The sequence below is a fragment of the Rhinatrema bivittatum genome, chromosome 10 (assembly GCF_901001135.1).
Source record: "Rhinatrema bivittatum chromosome 10, aRhiBiv1.1, whole genome shotgun sequence".
NCBI classification, from domain to species: Eukaryota; Metazoa; Chordata; class Amphibia; order Gymnophiona; family Rhinatrematidae; genus Rhinatrema; species Rhinatrema bivittatum.
In genome coordinates this window covers 85,911,603-85,926,701 of record NC_042624.1, presented here as the reverse complement: position 1 = coordinate 85,926,701, position 15,099 = coordinate 85,911,603, and the positions used below count along the sequence as shown (strand labels likewise).

The window sequence follows — 15,099 nt, the reverse complement described above, 5'->3', positions numbered from 1 at the left end:
TTACTCTGTCAGATAACAGAAGAACCAGGAGGCACTCCATGAAGTTAGCAAGTAGCTCATTTAAAACAAATTGAAGAAAATTCTTTTTCACTCAGTGCATAGTTAAGCTCTGGAATTCATTGCCAGAGGATGTGGTTATAGCAGCTAGTATAACTGTGTTTAAAAAAAGTTTGGATAAGTTCCTAGAGGAAAAATCCATAAACTGCTATTACTGTAATTAATAAGCAATAGTAACTTGTCATTTATCTAATGTTTGAGTACTTGCCAGTGACTTGGATTGTCCACTGTTGGAAACAGGATACTGGGCTTGATGGACCCTTGGTCTGACCCAGTATGGCATATCTTATGTTATTTGTCTAGGCAACAATTGAAACACCAGGAAAAGCCAGTCTTGGAGCTTGTGTACCTGATTAAGCATTTACAATTTTCATACATAGCTTCTCAACCAGCAGTAATTCACTTTTTATTTTAAAATGTAATACCAATGATTTAAATCAAGCATAGGAACACACATATGATATGATCTGTACGACAAGTCAAAAACAGAAAAAACCAGACAAGTTCATCTGAACTTATTCTGTGCATACGGTAGTAACAAAACGCACATACCTTGGCATGTTTTATAGGTGAAACCATGTGTGTTTCTTGATAAAAAATACTATATCCCCAAGTCTTCATGCAATTAAAATCAACTACTTATATGCAGCAGATCATTGCAGATTTAGGAAACCATTAACAAGTATATCTGCTAAAAATTTCTTTCAAATCAATAAGAATAAAAAAACAAAGCATACACTCTGCTCAAAATCTGCAGTTCTGCTGCTGTAACTACAATCTCAAGAGCTACTAAGGAACACCGTCTCTCTGCACAAAACTCAAAACGTACCAAGATGGAGAGTCTAAATGAACTTTTAACAGACCAATAAAAGCAACTAGGGTGAAAACAAATTTGTTGATGTTTTGTACAATCTTTCAAAGATCACTACACTGACGGCAGAAGTGTAAGTGAACCAAATCAGGTTTAGCAGTCAACAGAGGAAACAACGCATTAAACTCAACTATGATCGTAAATGAACAGTTAGTGAGCCAAATGCAGAGAACGTTTTCATCTTCTGATGTATGCTTTTGAGACTGAATACTCAAGCAATTAATATGCAGGCTTAACTTAAATTGTATGTTTTGTTACCACACATGGTGTTTTCAACAATCAAACTGCTGCTCAGAATTGTGCAGCTCAAAGAGACTGACAAATGGTGTCGGTCTTCTGCTTTTCTAGTTTGCTCTAATACCCATTGGGTACTGAAGCTATAAAGTAAATAAATAGCTTCCATTTGGCAATCAAATAAGCATATAGCATGATAGCAAGCAGGTATTTTCTGTCCTTTGTAAATACAGAACATTTAGGCACTTGCTAACAGGACGGCAAATCTTCTGTTCTAGTGATGTGATGTGCCAGTGGTAAATCAAACATTAAGTAAACCTATGACTGTTTCAAAATTGTTAAACATCTGATCAGCAGTCTCATGGATTGATCTGTTTATTCCAGAAATTTTTTTTCTAGTTTATTGCTAACTAGAGGTGGGGGAGGATTCAGTTTAAAACATTATGTTTTTCTCCAGTTTTTCAAATAGGTTTTAAAAAAGGGCTAACATTTCAAACAGGTTATTGAATATACCAATATCAAGAAAGCACTTTTAATATTAGCAAAGGGGTTTTTTTCCATGCTACTCCTTAAAAGCAATGCTTTGCAAACGTTTCAGGTTTCTTCTCTATAATAATAATCTAGGCAACACCCCCTTCGCAAAAAGCAGTAACAATGTTTTTAAATTAAAGTTAGATCAAATCGCTATCTTAAAGCATATAAAATAAAGAAGACATCACACAGCCTACAAGTGGATCAATAACATTCTGGTTGTCACACACATGCCAACCTTGAATTCTTTACATGTCCTTATTTGAAAAAGATGAGAATACCCTCCACCATGAAGTCACCCATTAGTAAAACAAAGAAAAAAGATGGTGTTATTGTGCCTCCAAACTTTTGACAATAAGAGATCACCAGGCACTGGATTACTTTGATGGAAAATAACAGGATTCAAGGACTGCTGTCTGCCCTCCCAAGCAGCCTACCTGTCAGCAAAACTCTGTCGCTGGATCCAGACCACAAAGCTTTGTTCCCTCCTTGTACCTTCTCAGAAGCAGCTGAAGTTGTTGCTAAATCCTCTTCTCCGCTATGAGCCTGAGATGCCAGTGAACAGTAGGTCCCATTGTCTTTCTGCGAAGATCCAATAATGCGTTCCTTCATTTCCAAAGACAGCATGCGTCCTTTGTACATCCATTTCTGCATCTTCTTGACTGTCACTCCTGGTGGCTTCAATAAACCTCCCTGATCCTTGCTAAAGTCATCTGCTTTGTTGCACATTACTATGACAATGTCTGCTGAATCCTGAAAACTGTTGACTGTGGAGCCAAAGTCACTTAACACTTCATTGTTCCCATATGATTGATTCACATTACTGCAGTCTGAATGTTGCCAGCTGACTAACTGCTCGGCAGCTTGAGCACTGCCTTCCTGCTGACTGTCCAAACCACCCTCACAAGGCTGACATGCAAAACCCCAGCTGGGCTGCAGCTCCGGCTCTGAGAGGTCTTGGCTTTGCAGCCTATAATACTTTATCAGGCTATCACTAAGCGACCTACGCAGAGACGCATTTGCAGATCTGCTAGAGAGGATGTCCAGGCTTTTGCTATGAATCTTCATCCCAGGCAAACTGTTGGTGCCTTTCAATCTCTTCACAGCCACTGAATCTGTATCGGACATCTGCTGTGGACTGGCTTCACCAGTTGACCAAACATCGCTTTCTATAGCTCTAACAGATGACTGGGTACAAACACTATCCTGCGACTGGCAGCTGGAAGGGCTGATTTGTACAAAGCCACTGCTCTTGTTTGTTGGTTCATTATCAATGGGCATATCATGCATGGCATGAATAAGCAAATAATAGGCCTCCTGTAACTGAGTCCTCAACCGGTCAGTGTCCTGATAACTATCATTAATGCCCTTCCTATTGCTCTCACACTCAGATTTCCTTGTGCTGCCACCCAAGGGTACTGAGTGGATACCTGCCGGTTCCTGGCTTCCCCTCAGTTGCTGAAGCTGGAAGGCAGAAAACTTGTGCTCATTGCAGTGAAGGTTTTCATTATCGTAGTAATCATCCTCCTCACTCTCCACAGAATGATGGCTGTGGAGGCTTTCCCTGAATGTTTGCTTCAGCGTGGCACAGATGTGGCGGGCATGGTCAGGATGAACTGTGGCCAACTCAGACACCAAAGCCTTGGCACTCTCCCACTTCCCCACAGGACAATGCTGCAAGAAGGTCAGGCCATTTGGGTATGAGCCTGAGCAGCGTGATGCAGGTAGCACTTCCCCCTTGGACCGCTGCACCCAGGTCTGGCTCGGGGTCAGCTCAGGGTCAGCCAGGGGTATGTGCCTGGTGCTCTGTGGGTCCTGAGCAGATGCCATCCCTCTAGAAAAACCAGGAGTTCTCAACCTGGGGGAAAGTGGCACCCTATCAGAGGAAAAGTGATATTCATCTGCCTTTGGGACTCTGGAGTTCCAGGGTTCACTGCCAGCCCAGCCTCCCACAGTCTCCTGCTGCTGCTTGTAGGAGCCTGGTGATGCACCACCCTTCCCAGGCCCCTCACTCAGTAAGCCTCTGTTTCTGCTGCAGCCCCCCATTGCCTCTTCCTCGGTGCACACCCCAGTGTGAGGGCCAGGCAGGACACCTGCATCCTCCCCAAGGGGACTTTTCATGTGATGAACCAGACTCTTGGTGCTCTGAGCCCACACAGCTGCAGTAGCAGTCTCCTCTGGGCCAATGGCTTCTGCTTGCAACCTCTGATCTTCCACAGGCTCTTTACCTTCCTGGCAGCTGCGGCCAGACGCAACGTGGACTGCAAGCCCCCCAGCTCCTGCTGCTGCCACACGTTTGGACCTCTTGTCCCGAAGTTTTGATAAAGTCCTCCGCAGAGGATCGGCCATGCCTTTCCCCTAGTGCCGTTGCGGCTTCAGCAGGAGCTCTCCAGAGGATGAGGGCAAGAGCTATCCTGGCCCAGTGTCCTATGTGCAGAGCCTATGCCCATCTTACAATGGGGCTCCATGTCTCCTCCAGGTACCTCTCACCAGTGTGTTACCAGCTCTGAAATACAAAATGATTACATGTAAACCTTACAATGAACATATTTTTCATAAAAAGTATATGTCGCTAAACTGGAAAAATGTACATTGGCAAAACACAGTATGCTAAAAAATCCAATGTTTCGTAAACAAGTCTGAAACTGAGTTCGATTTTAGTTAGCAGCAGTTAAACAGCAGATTAGCACGCACACCACCTCGCAGTGCCCACCTTCCCGTTCCTAGAGGCATTCAGATTAAATTCAAGCAATAAGATCTGCTCCGCTCCCCCTCCCCTGTACTTTAAGGCAGGGGTCTCCGGCAGCAGCAAAGGTAGGCACGTTGATCAAATTCAAACAGCACAGATCCACATCACCCTCCTCAGTACCTCCGGGCAGGCAGGTGGCCGCAGCAGAGGAAGGACTCAGCTGATCAGCTGCACTGCAAGCAGAAGCAGGAAGAAACTAAAAGGCAGCCCGGACACCACAAGCAGGACAGGCAAACAGAGCAAAGCTCACTCCTCACTCCCCCAGCACCCCCGAGGCAGACCATAGGCATTACGATTCAGCTGATTGGTTGAAAGCAGTAACAGGCACCAGAAGGAGACGGGCCAAGGACAGTAAGCTCCGCCTCTGCTCCTTCGCACCCATGCTGGCACAGCAGGACTGCAGGAGGCGGGCCAGTGGACTGACTCAGGCGCCCCAGATTGGTTGCAGGCAAACCAGAAAGTGGAACAGGAAGACAGCCAGGGGGACGACAGGTCAGTGTTGCCAAGTAGCGCCTTTCACGCCAAATTGGGCTGCTTTATAAAAGTATGTTTGTTTTTCTGCAGAAGGATTTTCACCGTGCATCGAGCAATGATTCTTTCTCTCCTTGAGTCCACATTTAGCTTTGGTCGACACCGTCGAGTGGGGGGGGCGGTGAAGGTGATCAGTGCATGCGTATCAACAGGCAGACGTCACAAGCTGCCCGACTGTGAGAGCCTTTTGGAATGTAATGGCCACTTCCGGGCTCGCAGTGATTAGTACTACTGCGCATGCGCCCGGTCGTCTGTTGTTGCTGCCGTTTCCGGCCCTGAGGTGGCAAATACTGTGCGTGCTAGTTTCTGGCTGCTGATGTTCCTATGTAGATGTAGTGCATTGCAGCCTTTCCTGACTGTAATGAGGAAGCAAAGTTTGTGTTTAGAAGCAGCATTTGGTTCAGATAAAATAACTTGAGGGTGGTAAGAAATGTTTAACTATTTTTGTTGCAGATAGTATTTTTTTTTATTTCATGGTTATATATTGTGTCATGGTGTGAATATGTGCACTGCGCTGCCGGGACGCTGCTGGGAAGGGGGGCCTTGGGCCAGTTGACTCACAGTCGTTCAGAAATGGCAGGCCCGAAGTGCTGGCAAAGGACTAGGGCAGGGGTAGAAGATGCGAGAGCAGCAGGCCTTGGGATGAGCCCATGTTCAGTTTTTGTGCTTATAATGATGGAACGAACACATCTCTATAAACTGGCCTGCGGTTGCCATGGGAATGTGAAGCCTGAGCATGCCACTGTGGCTCTGAGAGTCCAGAGGCACTGAAGCATAGGGCTAGTTGGAGGGGTGGTGACCCCCAAATGCTATACATGCTAGAACTGAATTGCCCTTCTGTGTGTTGCTGCCGCCTCCCCCCCCCCCAGTTAAGTAGGCAAACTACACCTATGTGCTGAAGCTTGCATGATAGTCACAGAATCAGAGTTTCAGTAAAGCTGATTTTATTTGCTGACCCTAACTTAAAATAAGCAGGTGCATGCTGGACTTCAATAATTTAGTATTTTAAGGATTATGAAAGGTATAAAGGCCTCCAAGTTTGGCAGGTAGACTTATAATGGTGCTGCAGCTTTGAAGGGAAAAAGTTCTTGAAGGGTAGCTATTGATGCAGGGAGAAACTTCTTTATGCTGAAAAGGGTATTTAATCATTGATTCAAAGTGGCCTGCTTGAGCTAAGATCAGCAATTAAAAACACAACATGGAAGTCTAAATTAGGTTTAATCCATTTAGCCAGGTTAGCCTTAGAAGTTGCTTTGCCGTTACAATGGCCATCAAAAGGCATGAACAACCTATCCATTTTCTGAAATACATAATAAGAATGTGACTGCTTCTAAAAGATGGCATCTACTATCCTTACTGTAGCATTTGCTCACCTGGAAAGTTTGAAGTGAGCTAAACCCATTCAAATAAAAAGGCAACATTACCTTTGGAAAAAAGGATGGAACTGGAAGAAAGGTAACCAGTTCAGCAGAAAAAAGCATGTAAGGGTCCTTGCAACACAGAGCCTGCAACTCAAAAATATGTGTGGCAGAACAGCTATGAGAAAGTTTGTTTACCATGCTTTTCTGTATCTCTGCTTGTGCACCTAGCCTTTATTTCTGTAAATGTGTGCTGTAACTGATAAGTTCCTAATAAAAAAAAAAAAAAAAAACCCCACTAATTCTACAAAGACTGTCTTCTTGTGATATTTATTTTTATATACTGACATTAATCTAAAATATCACATCTGTTTACATTCAGGTACTGTAGGCATTTCTCTATCCACAGAGAGCTTACAATCTAAGTTTTTATAACTGAGGCAATGGAGAGTAAAGTGACTTGCCCAAGATCACAAGGAGCAACTGTGGGACAGGGTTCGTAGTCCACTGCTCTAACCACTAGGCTATTCCTCCTTCCCAAAACGATATGAGGAAGAGAGAGGGCCTAGCAGAAGGAGTAATAGAATCGGCCAGAATCTTTTGCAATGGCTCCAGAGAGGATATCTGTTAGGAGGGAAAAGGCAGAACAATACAGGGAGGGAAGAAAAAATGAGATTTGTTCAGAAGGAGGGATGCAAGAGGGAGAACAAAATACTGGGAGCTTACAACAGAACTCCTCCTCCCTTTTCTTTTAGTTTAAGTATTATTGGGGTGGGAGTTTCTCTTCATGGTTTGAGAGAGAGTTTAGCTGCAAGTGCTTGGACTGCATCTCCCTTGTGACTAATGTCACAGGAAGAAGGTATGTCCTCTCCATTAACTGTAAGGTGGAGTAAACCCACTTGTTTTGGTCTAGAGGATTTAGAAAAATTTAATCTTGTAAATTTCCTCTTTCTCCTGCATCCCCAACTCTCCTGAACAAATCTCATTTTCCTTCCTGCTCTGTATTGTTCTGCCTTTTCCCTCCTCCTCAGTTTCTTCTCTCCTCTTCCAGTTTTACTCTGCTCCTCCTCTATCTATCCAACTTCTCACTGCCATTACCTCAACTGCTACTGCCTCCTTGCCACTAGAGCCACATTTGAAGCTACACGGAAGAAAAGTGGCAGCAGCAGCTCACCTACACCAGGATGGCAGATAAAGACCATATGACCCATCCACATATCCCACTTAGTTTTACAATCTTTTCCTCTCCCTTAGATTCTCTGTACCTATCCCATGCCCTCTTGAATGCTGACACTGGCCCTATCTCCAGCACCCCATTCGGAGGCCATGCATCCACCACAAAGAAATAGTTCCTTTAGATTAGGCCTGTCTGACTACTTTATTTTTTTTAAACCCCATTTCACAATCCTACAATGATGCCTCCTTTCTGTTGAGAGACCTGCCTTCTGTGCATTTAGTACTTTTAGGTAGTTAAATATTTCATATCTCTTCTGTCCTCCAGGATATAAGTGTTTAGGTCTTGAAGTTTGTCTCATAAGCTTTATGATTGGCCATTTTAGTAGTGGCCCTTCAGACTGCATCTAATTGGTTTATATCTTTTTGAGGAGTGTGGTCTGCAGCATTGGACATAGCATTCTAAATGAGGTAATATCCCCTCTCCTTTCCTGCTTGTTGTTCCACTCCTGCACCAAAGCATTCTTTTTCCATTGCCTATTTACCTGTTTGGCCAAAGCTGCAAGAGAGAGTGCAGAAGCATTGACCTTGTGCAATGCTTCTGCACTTGATCATATATATCTGCACTTCATAAGTCTTGTTAACATCTGTAAATCTAGGGAGAAAAGCCGACCCTCATAACTAACTGCCCTTTAGGGACTTTCAATTTCAATTTTAACTTTTCTAGTTTTTTAGTATTCTGATCAAAAGTGGGAGAAAATCAGTGGAACATGCTGTTTTTCTTCCACTGGTTTTTCAACCATTTTTATTATAATAAACACTGATAAATTCCCAGAAAAAATGAAAACTGAAAGGTCCCTACTCCTCTGAAAGCATTTGCTGCTGTAGTCAGCAATTCATTTCCACAAATGGTGCTGGTTTACCACTAAAAATGCAAAGGTATGTTGGATAGGAGTGTTCATAACCATACTCATCTACATATGAATTTCCCACCAACTACTCTGACTAGGTTTTACATTTCTTGATCAGGAACACATCCTCAGGCTAGCAGTGTTGCTTAACTACCTATAATGTAAATCTAAGTACTGAAATTACAGAATTCACAATCAAAGAACTTTCCTTGCTTCTGTAGATAATCATAGCAGTTGAAAGACACCTGATTTGTGCTAATAGAAAAATTACATTTTTTCACTGTAAGCAAATAGAGTATGCAAAATGTTGGACAAGATGGATGGTTTTTTACACTTGTTCATGGATCAGAAAGGACTTATGAGGCCCTAAGAGTAAGTAAACACTCCAAGTATAACTTTTTCTTTTTGCTGGTCCAAGAAAAAATATTATTCTGCAAAATATCATATCTTTCCTTGTCCCAGCACAGCAATACATATATTTTAATTCAATGTCTTGAAATACCAGCTTCTCCATATGATCTATCCTGCCACATAATAGATTACTAGTGTATCATATAGTGCAAGCTCATTCACAGGCTCTCAGAGCACAGGGAATGTACATGACCTCCTTACCTTCGGAAACCAAATAAGGACTCCAGGTTTGCTTATTGGTGCTGCAATTATCACAGCTCTGCCAGGTTTCATACTGTCACACAGAGTGACTTTATCCAGTATGATGTATGTGTAATGTCCTTTAATGATTGAAAACTTATTGTGATTTTTCAGAATGTATCACTGCTCAGATACATACACAAGAATAAAATCTGACAAGTAAATCAAGGCTGATGTGTAGTGTTTCTTCTATTTATGTCTAATTGGAAAAATGATGTGAAGGATAAATGACCTGCTCCCTAAAAGATTTCCGCTGTAGCCACAAAGAGGAAAAAAGCCCTGTCTTGTTGAATCTGTATTAGTTACCCAGTAGTAATGCTTGCCTGCCATATCACGGTGTACTGGGTTTTTGCTCGTTGCTTTTACTAAAACCACCAGCTTAGAAACTGAAGGTAAGTGGGTGTTGCTATTTGCTCTTTACAATGTGCTGAAAACAGTTAAATGTGCCTGGGCCAAGTCCATGGGGGTGTATACAGTGAAGAGCACAGGCTCTGATTGTGCCAAGATATCATTGGAATGCAGACAGGCATAACCATGGTCAGATTAACTCAAAACACATACATTAGAAAAAAAAATTCAATAGGAATGTAAAATGCATCAAATAAAATCAAAGGAATCAATTCACCCAATTTGAGGCTGTGCCAAAAAAAAAAAACAAAAAACCAGGATTAAAGGAAAGCAGCAGTGTTTGTATATCCCGTCTTACATAGCATGCTGTTAATAATGGGAACAGGGTGCCTTTCAGCTATGCCACGTAACCAAGCCCCCTTCAATGCCTTCAGCTGGTCTTCCAAGACTCATACTGGCATAGCTGTGGTGGATATGGCAGTACTGTCTCTTTAGAAACAAAACATAGAAGGTGATAGCAGAGAGACTAATGGACCCATCCAGTCTGCCCTGTTTTCTGTTCTACACTGCTAAAGAGAGATTCTAACTGCAAGCCTTAGAAGCTTCATTGCTTGTAAGATATTATTTGCCTAAGTTGGTTTTTGTTGTCTAACATTCTGGGCAAGGAAGCATATGGGTTCCCAAACTAACCCCCAGCTCCTCCCATCCCTTATGCTTTTTTTCCCACAAAACATTCTAATGTAAACACAGGTTAGCAAGGTTGTGCTAACACTTGGCTACCTATGCCCCTTTTGGCATTATTAGATGGTATCTAAGCCCCCTGCTGACATCAACCTAGTTGGTTTCTGGGGAGTTCTAGCGGGCTGGTTCTCACCAAGCTACTATGTGCTCTGCAGATTTGCTAGCTCATTCTTCCTTTATCAGCACCTTGTTTTCTCCCTCTCATTTCTCCCTTAGCTTCTGCTCTTGAGGGTGTGAAGGATTGGTGGTTTGCAATACTGCAGCACAGTAAAGCGCGGCCATATTTACCCCGTTTTTAACCCGCTGTGTACTCACAATTTCGCCGCATAAGTCTAACCCGCGATTCACTATCTGTTTTTACCGATCCTTACCACTTCTTTAACTCGACGCGTATCCCTTTCCGCCCGCGGCATGTATATGTAAGTAAACGATCCGATTAGCTATTCCCTCCCATACAGTAAAGTGTGCCCCAACTATCGCCTTTTTAACCTGCTATCTTGCCGCGTCTTTTACCTGCTAATTTACCGCCTATGCTGACCCTGGCGTTAGTGTGCACTAACGCCAGGGTCAGGGTAGGCGGTAAATTACGAAATTTCACACAAATTCACAGTCCCAAACCAACCCAATCCAAGCCCCAGCAGAGAGAGGCGAAATTTCACAGTCCCGGGCAAACTTTCCCCCAGCCCCCGCTCACCTGCCCTGGCCACGGCCACGCAAGCCCCCAGCAGCAGCAGTAAAAGGGCGGCGAGAGAGAGCGGCTTCAGCGGATCGGGCGCTCCCCATGCGAGGCGGCTTCCAGCAGCCCCGCCGGCGAAGGTGAATACGTGCACGCCGTGACCTCCGACGTCCAGCCGGGCGCTCAGGTCACGGCGTGCGTTTATGCGCCTGCTGCCTTGAGCGCCCATATTGGACGTACAGGCGTGCACGTATTCACCTTCGCCGGCGGGGCTGCTGGAAGCCGCCTCGCATGGGGAGCGCCCGATCCGCCCCGGGCTGCTGAAGCCGCTCTCTCTCGCCGCCCTTCTACTACTGCTGCTGGGGGCTTGTGTGGCCGCAGCCAGGGCAGGTGAGCGGGGGCTGGGGGAAAGTTTGCCCGGGACTGTGAAATTTCGTCTCTCTCTGCTGGGGCTTGGATTGGGTTGGTTTGGTTTGGGACTGTGAAATTTCGTCTCTCTTGCCCGTCCGAAGGAGGGTGCTTTGTTGCGCTTCCTGCCTCCAATCACCGGCTGCTGGGGCTTGCTGGCACCAGGCGCTCAAGGCAGCAGGGTCTGTAGGAGAACCATACACTTCCTGGTACCTGTCATTTCAAACGTCATTTGACGCCTATACAGTAAAATGGATTGCACTTCATGGAAGTTTCTTGGACGCGGCTTGCATTTGCATGCCATTTAAATACTGTATCGAGCGGTATGTGATCCGGACTGTGCGTGCGGCAAACGAGGGTGCGCCTGGCACTGCCGCACTTTTTCTTACGCGACCTGCTTGTTCTTAACACTGTCTTCTGTATCTTAGAATTCTGTCATGGATTTGGGTGCCACTACCCCTATTAGCCAACCTAGTCCAAGAATTTGTCACCCTCTTAGTAAAGAAGTTTCCTCCCTGCAGTGTCAAAGCATGACCCCTTATGCTTGAATTTCCTCTTTTTTTTTTTATGTAAAATCTTGGCTGGGTGGAAGGTCTGTTTGAGCTGGGAGAGAGTTCAGGCTGAAGAACCAGGAGGATCTCTGTGACTTGGCAAAGGTCTAGCCAAACTGTTGGCATAATTGGTAAACTGATTAATTTCAATTATGTGTACATGTTTTAAAATATGCTTTCTCGTACACAAATTGGGTTTTATGTGAGTAAGGTCCTATTTATACATGCATATATTTAAATAGGAAAAGTATATGTATTTAATGCATTTGAAATACACTCAACGCATTGCATGTATTTGCCCATAAGCATACGTACATGTGTATACTATGGGTATCATACAGTGTACGGGTTCTAAAATACTAACCTAGATCTGTGTTCTGCGTATACACGTTTTAAAAGTTATTCTCAATGAATAACTCAGAAGAAGGGCACAATATAAAGTACTAGGAAATAGACGTAAAGAAGAGAACTGCTAGAGATCCAAGAACACAGGAAAAATAGCTGGAAATTGGTGCCCACTGCAATAAAGACTTCAGGAGAGAGAAGTGTGCGTGTCGCCACTATCTCCTGACCAACCGACCAAAAACTCAAAGAAACTGCCCCCCAGGAATAAACCGAAGCAATTGGAACAATTCATACTTATCTGAACAAGTTTCTGTTTGCAATGTTGTAACAAATAAAAAAAAGAAAACCATAAAGAATCAATTTTCATAATATTGAGGATATTAACAATAGAAGTTAGGGAATGTAATAGGAATAATCTGTTCTTTTTCTTTAGGGTCTGGATCCAGAAGCAACTCCTAAAGAAAAGAGAAAAAATGAGATCTGCAGGAAACCAGGAATCGGGTCGCCTTCTGGGCTGCTCCACTCCTGTGGAATAGTCTGCCAGCGGCTTTCTGCTGTTTGCAAGATTCTGCTACTTTTTAGGAAGCAAGTTAACTCTTTCCTTTTTCATGAAGCTTTTGAATTTGCCTGAGGTTGCTTGAACTTATTTTATTTATTTATTTATTTATTTATTTAACAGATTTTTATACCGACCTTCATAGTAAATAACCATATCGGATCAGTTTACATTTAACATAGGGTATAACTGAAGGAACAATTCAGGTAAACAATAAATAACCATAACTAATTTTAACTAATCGGTGCTGCTGTTTATTTGTAATACTGTGTCTTTTGTGTAAGCTGCCCAGAACAGGATTCTGGTAATGGATGTGTACAAATTGCTGCAAATAAATTAAAATACTGATTAATAGTTTTTCAGAAGTATGGTGCTGCTAAAATTTAGCTTTTATATAATAAGGGTTTGTATGTTTTAAAGACCTACACTCACAATTATTCTTAATTGTATTTATTCAGCTGATAACTGTTAAATTAAAAAAGATTAAATTTTCAAATAATATATAATCGAGAATGTCTTAAGAGTAGGCAAAAACCAAAGTAATAAAAAAAAACAAAACCAAGCAAACATACCCCACAATTAGACCACAAAAGAGGAAATAGAATATACAAAGCAAAAAGAAAATTAGAAATACAAGCAATTATCTATACATCCACCCTAAGCTGAGGGACAGAATAAACTGAAAAAGTCTGATTTTGAAGAAAGTCATCTAATTGAGAAAGGTAAAAAAAAAAACCCACACATTTTTCCAAGCAAATTTAAAGACAAAATTACTTCCTAGACGGCTTGCTTTTTCTTTCTAAAAATAAATAAATAAATAAATAAAAACCCCTATATTGGGTTTCTTTGACTAGATCGGAGAAAATTGAAAGCCTTTGCTCCAAAAAAATCCATCTTTTGAGGCTAAAGGAATCTCATTGCCAACTGTAAGTCGGATTCCTGAACAAAAGTTAAAGTGGCTCTTCCCATATTTTCAAGAAGACTGCTCCAAGAAATCAGTAAGATCAAATTTACCAGAACAGATATCAGACTTATTCTGAGAGGCAATCTTGATAACAGGTAAATAAGATATCTTGGAAATTGCTAGTAGAGCCTCTTTAGAAAGTTTAAGGGTGTCCAAATAAAACTTCATTAACATCTCTGTAGGGGAAGTGAATGGACAGCGGGGAAAATTTAAGGAATCTGATTTAGCCTTCTTGCATGATTCCCCAAAGTTCTCCAAGTTCGGATTATAAGAAATGATTATCTTTAATCAGAGAGACATTGAAACTAGCATACATCACTAATTTTTTTTATCTTTCTTCCCCAGTCTCTAATTGACTGAAAATGTTCAACACAAGTGGCTAACCCCCAGTTAACAGGAGCACCACAACAGGAGTGGGTCAAACCTGAACCAGTCACAGCTTAATTTTGAGACACCAAACCTGCCTGCAGCGTAATGGCAACGTGAAGACTCAATGAGACCCCAGCCTCATTAAGAGCAGAGCTAGAAGCTCCAAGTTCAGCTTGTCCTGTAGTTGCTTGACATTGAAAAAAGGTCTCAAAGATTAGCCTGGGAGGAAAGAGAAGTCACGACTCGGGTCTGAAAGCGTGCACTGAACCTTTTCTTTTTCTTACCCATGACACCCTCAGGTCTCGGATCTGTGAAGGAGGCCACACTCACAAAATCGGCCCAAGAGGTGCGACCCTTTGGTGCATCAGCAGGGCTGCGCTCCAGACTGTGGCATTGAAAGGAGTCCCTGCACCTTCTGATGACAGAAGGAGGGAGATGCAAGCTGTGGCAAAAGTTCTTCCCAGCAGGGCCAAAGAGGGGTGGCCCCCTCTGTACCCTCACCTGTTTTTTGGTTTGGGTTTTTTTATTTTTAATTTTCAATATTTTTACACAAGAATACACTTGTATTGGAAAAGTTGTGCATATCAAAACATATCATATAAAGAAATCATTCCATGCAAACTATACATATTGCACCAAAATTATAAGAAAAGTAGTGGGGGCAAAAAATAAAAGCGTATACAGAAGAAATCACATAATATATGGTAATGGTTATGCCGAGTTACCGAACTTATATCTATGCTGATGCCCCGGTGGAATCTGTACGGGGATGCGCAGTGAGGAAGGCTTTGAGCTGTTCGGGTTCAAAGAATACATAGTATTTAAGTATCTTATACACCATTTGCATGGATATCTAATAACAAATCTAGCGCCTAATTGGAGTATTTCAGCATGCATAGCAAGAAAAACGTTTTCTACACATTTGTGTTATTTTAATCACATCTGGATACATCCAAATCTGCTGGCTGTAAAAAGGAATTTGCCGATTTCTGAAGAAAAATTTCAATACGTTACTATGGTCAGACAAAAATGCGAATGATATCAGAAGTGTTCTTCTGTGGGTAATTTCCATTTC

At 42.7% G+C, this 15,099-nt stretch overlaps 1 protein-coding gene and 1 long non-coding RNA gene across 3 annotated transcripts in view; one reads left to right on the top strand and one right to left on the bottom strand.

Annotated features, from left to right (window-relative positions):
* Positions 1–4,711, bottom strand: part of SYDE2 (synapse defective Rho GTPase homolog 2) — a 77,024-nt gene extending 72,313 nt beyond the window's left edge. The window contains exons 1-2 of one of the 2 annotated variants that reach the window (XM_029618813.1): positions 4,563–4,711; positions 2,131–4,199 (exon numbers count right to left, since the gene is read on the bottom strand). In XM_029618813.1, coding sequence (XP_029474673.1) covers positions 2,131–4,042 — 1,912 coding nt within the window. In that variant the 5' untranslated portion in view covers positions 4,043–4,199; positions 4,563–4,711. Of the gene's footprint in view, positions 1–2,130; positions 4,200–4,406; positions 4,524–4,562 lie in introns of those variants that run through there. The other variant, XM_029618812.1, reaches the window with a different exon arrangement.
* A 111-nt stretch (positions 4,712–4,822) lies between these two features.
* Positions 4,823–14,722, top strand: LOC115100377. The gene is made up of 3 exons (XR_003859045.1): positions 4,823–4,934; positions 12,569–12,767; positions 14,001–14,722. It is a non-coding gene; the product is annotated as an uncharacterized LOC115100377 (long non-coding RNA).
* Positions 14,723–15,099: the final 377 nt, after the last annotated feature.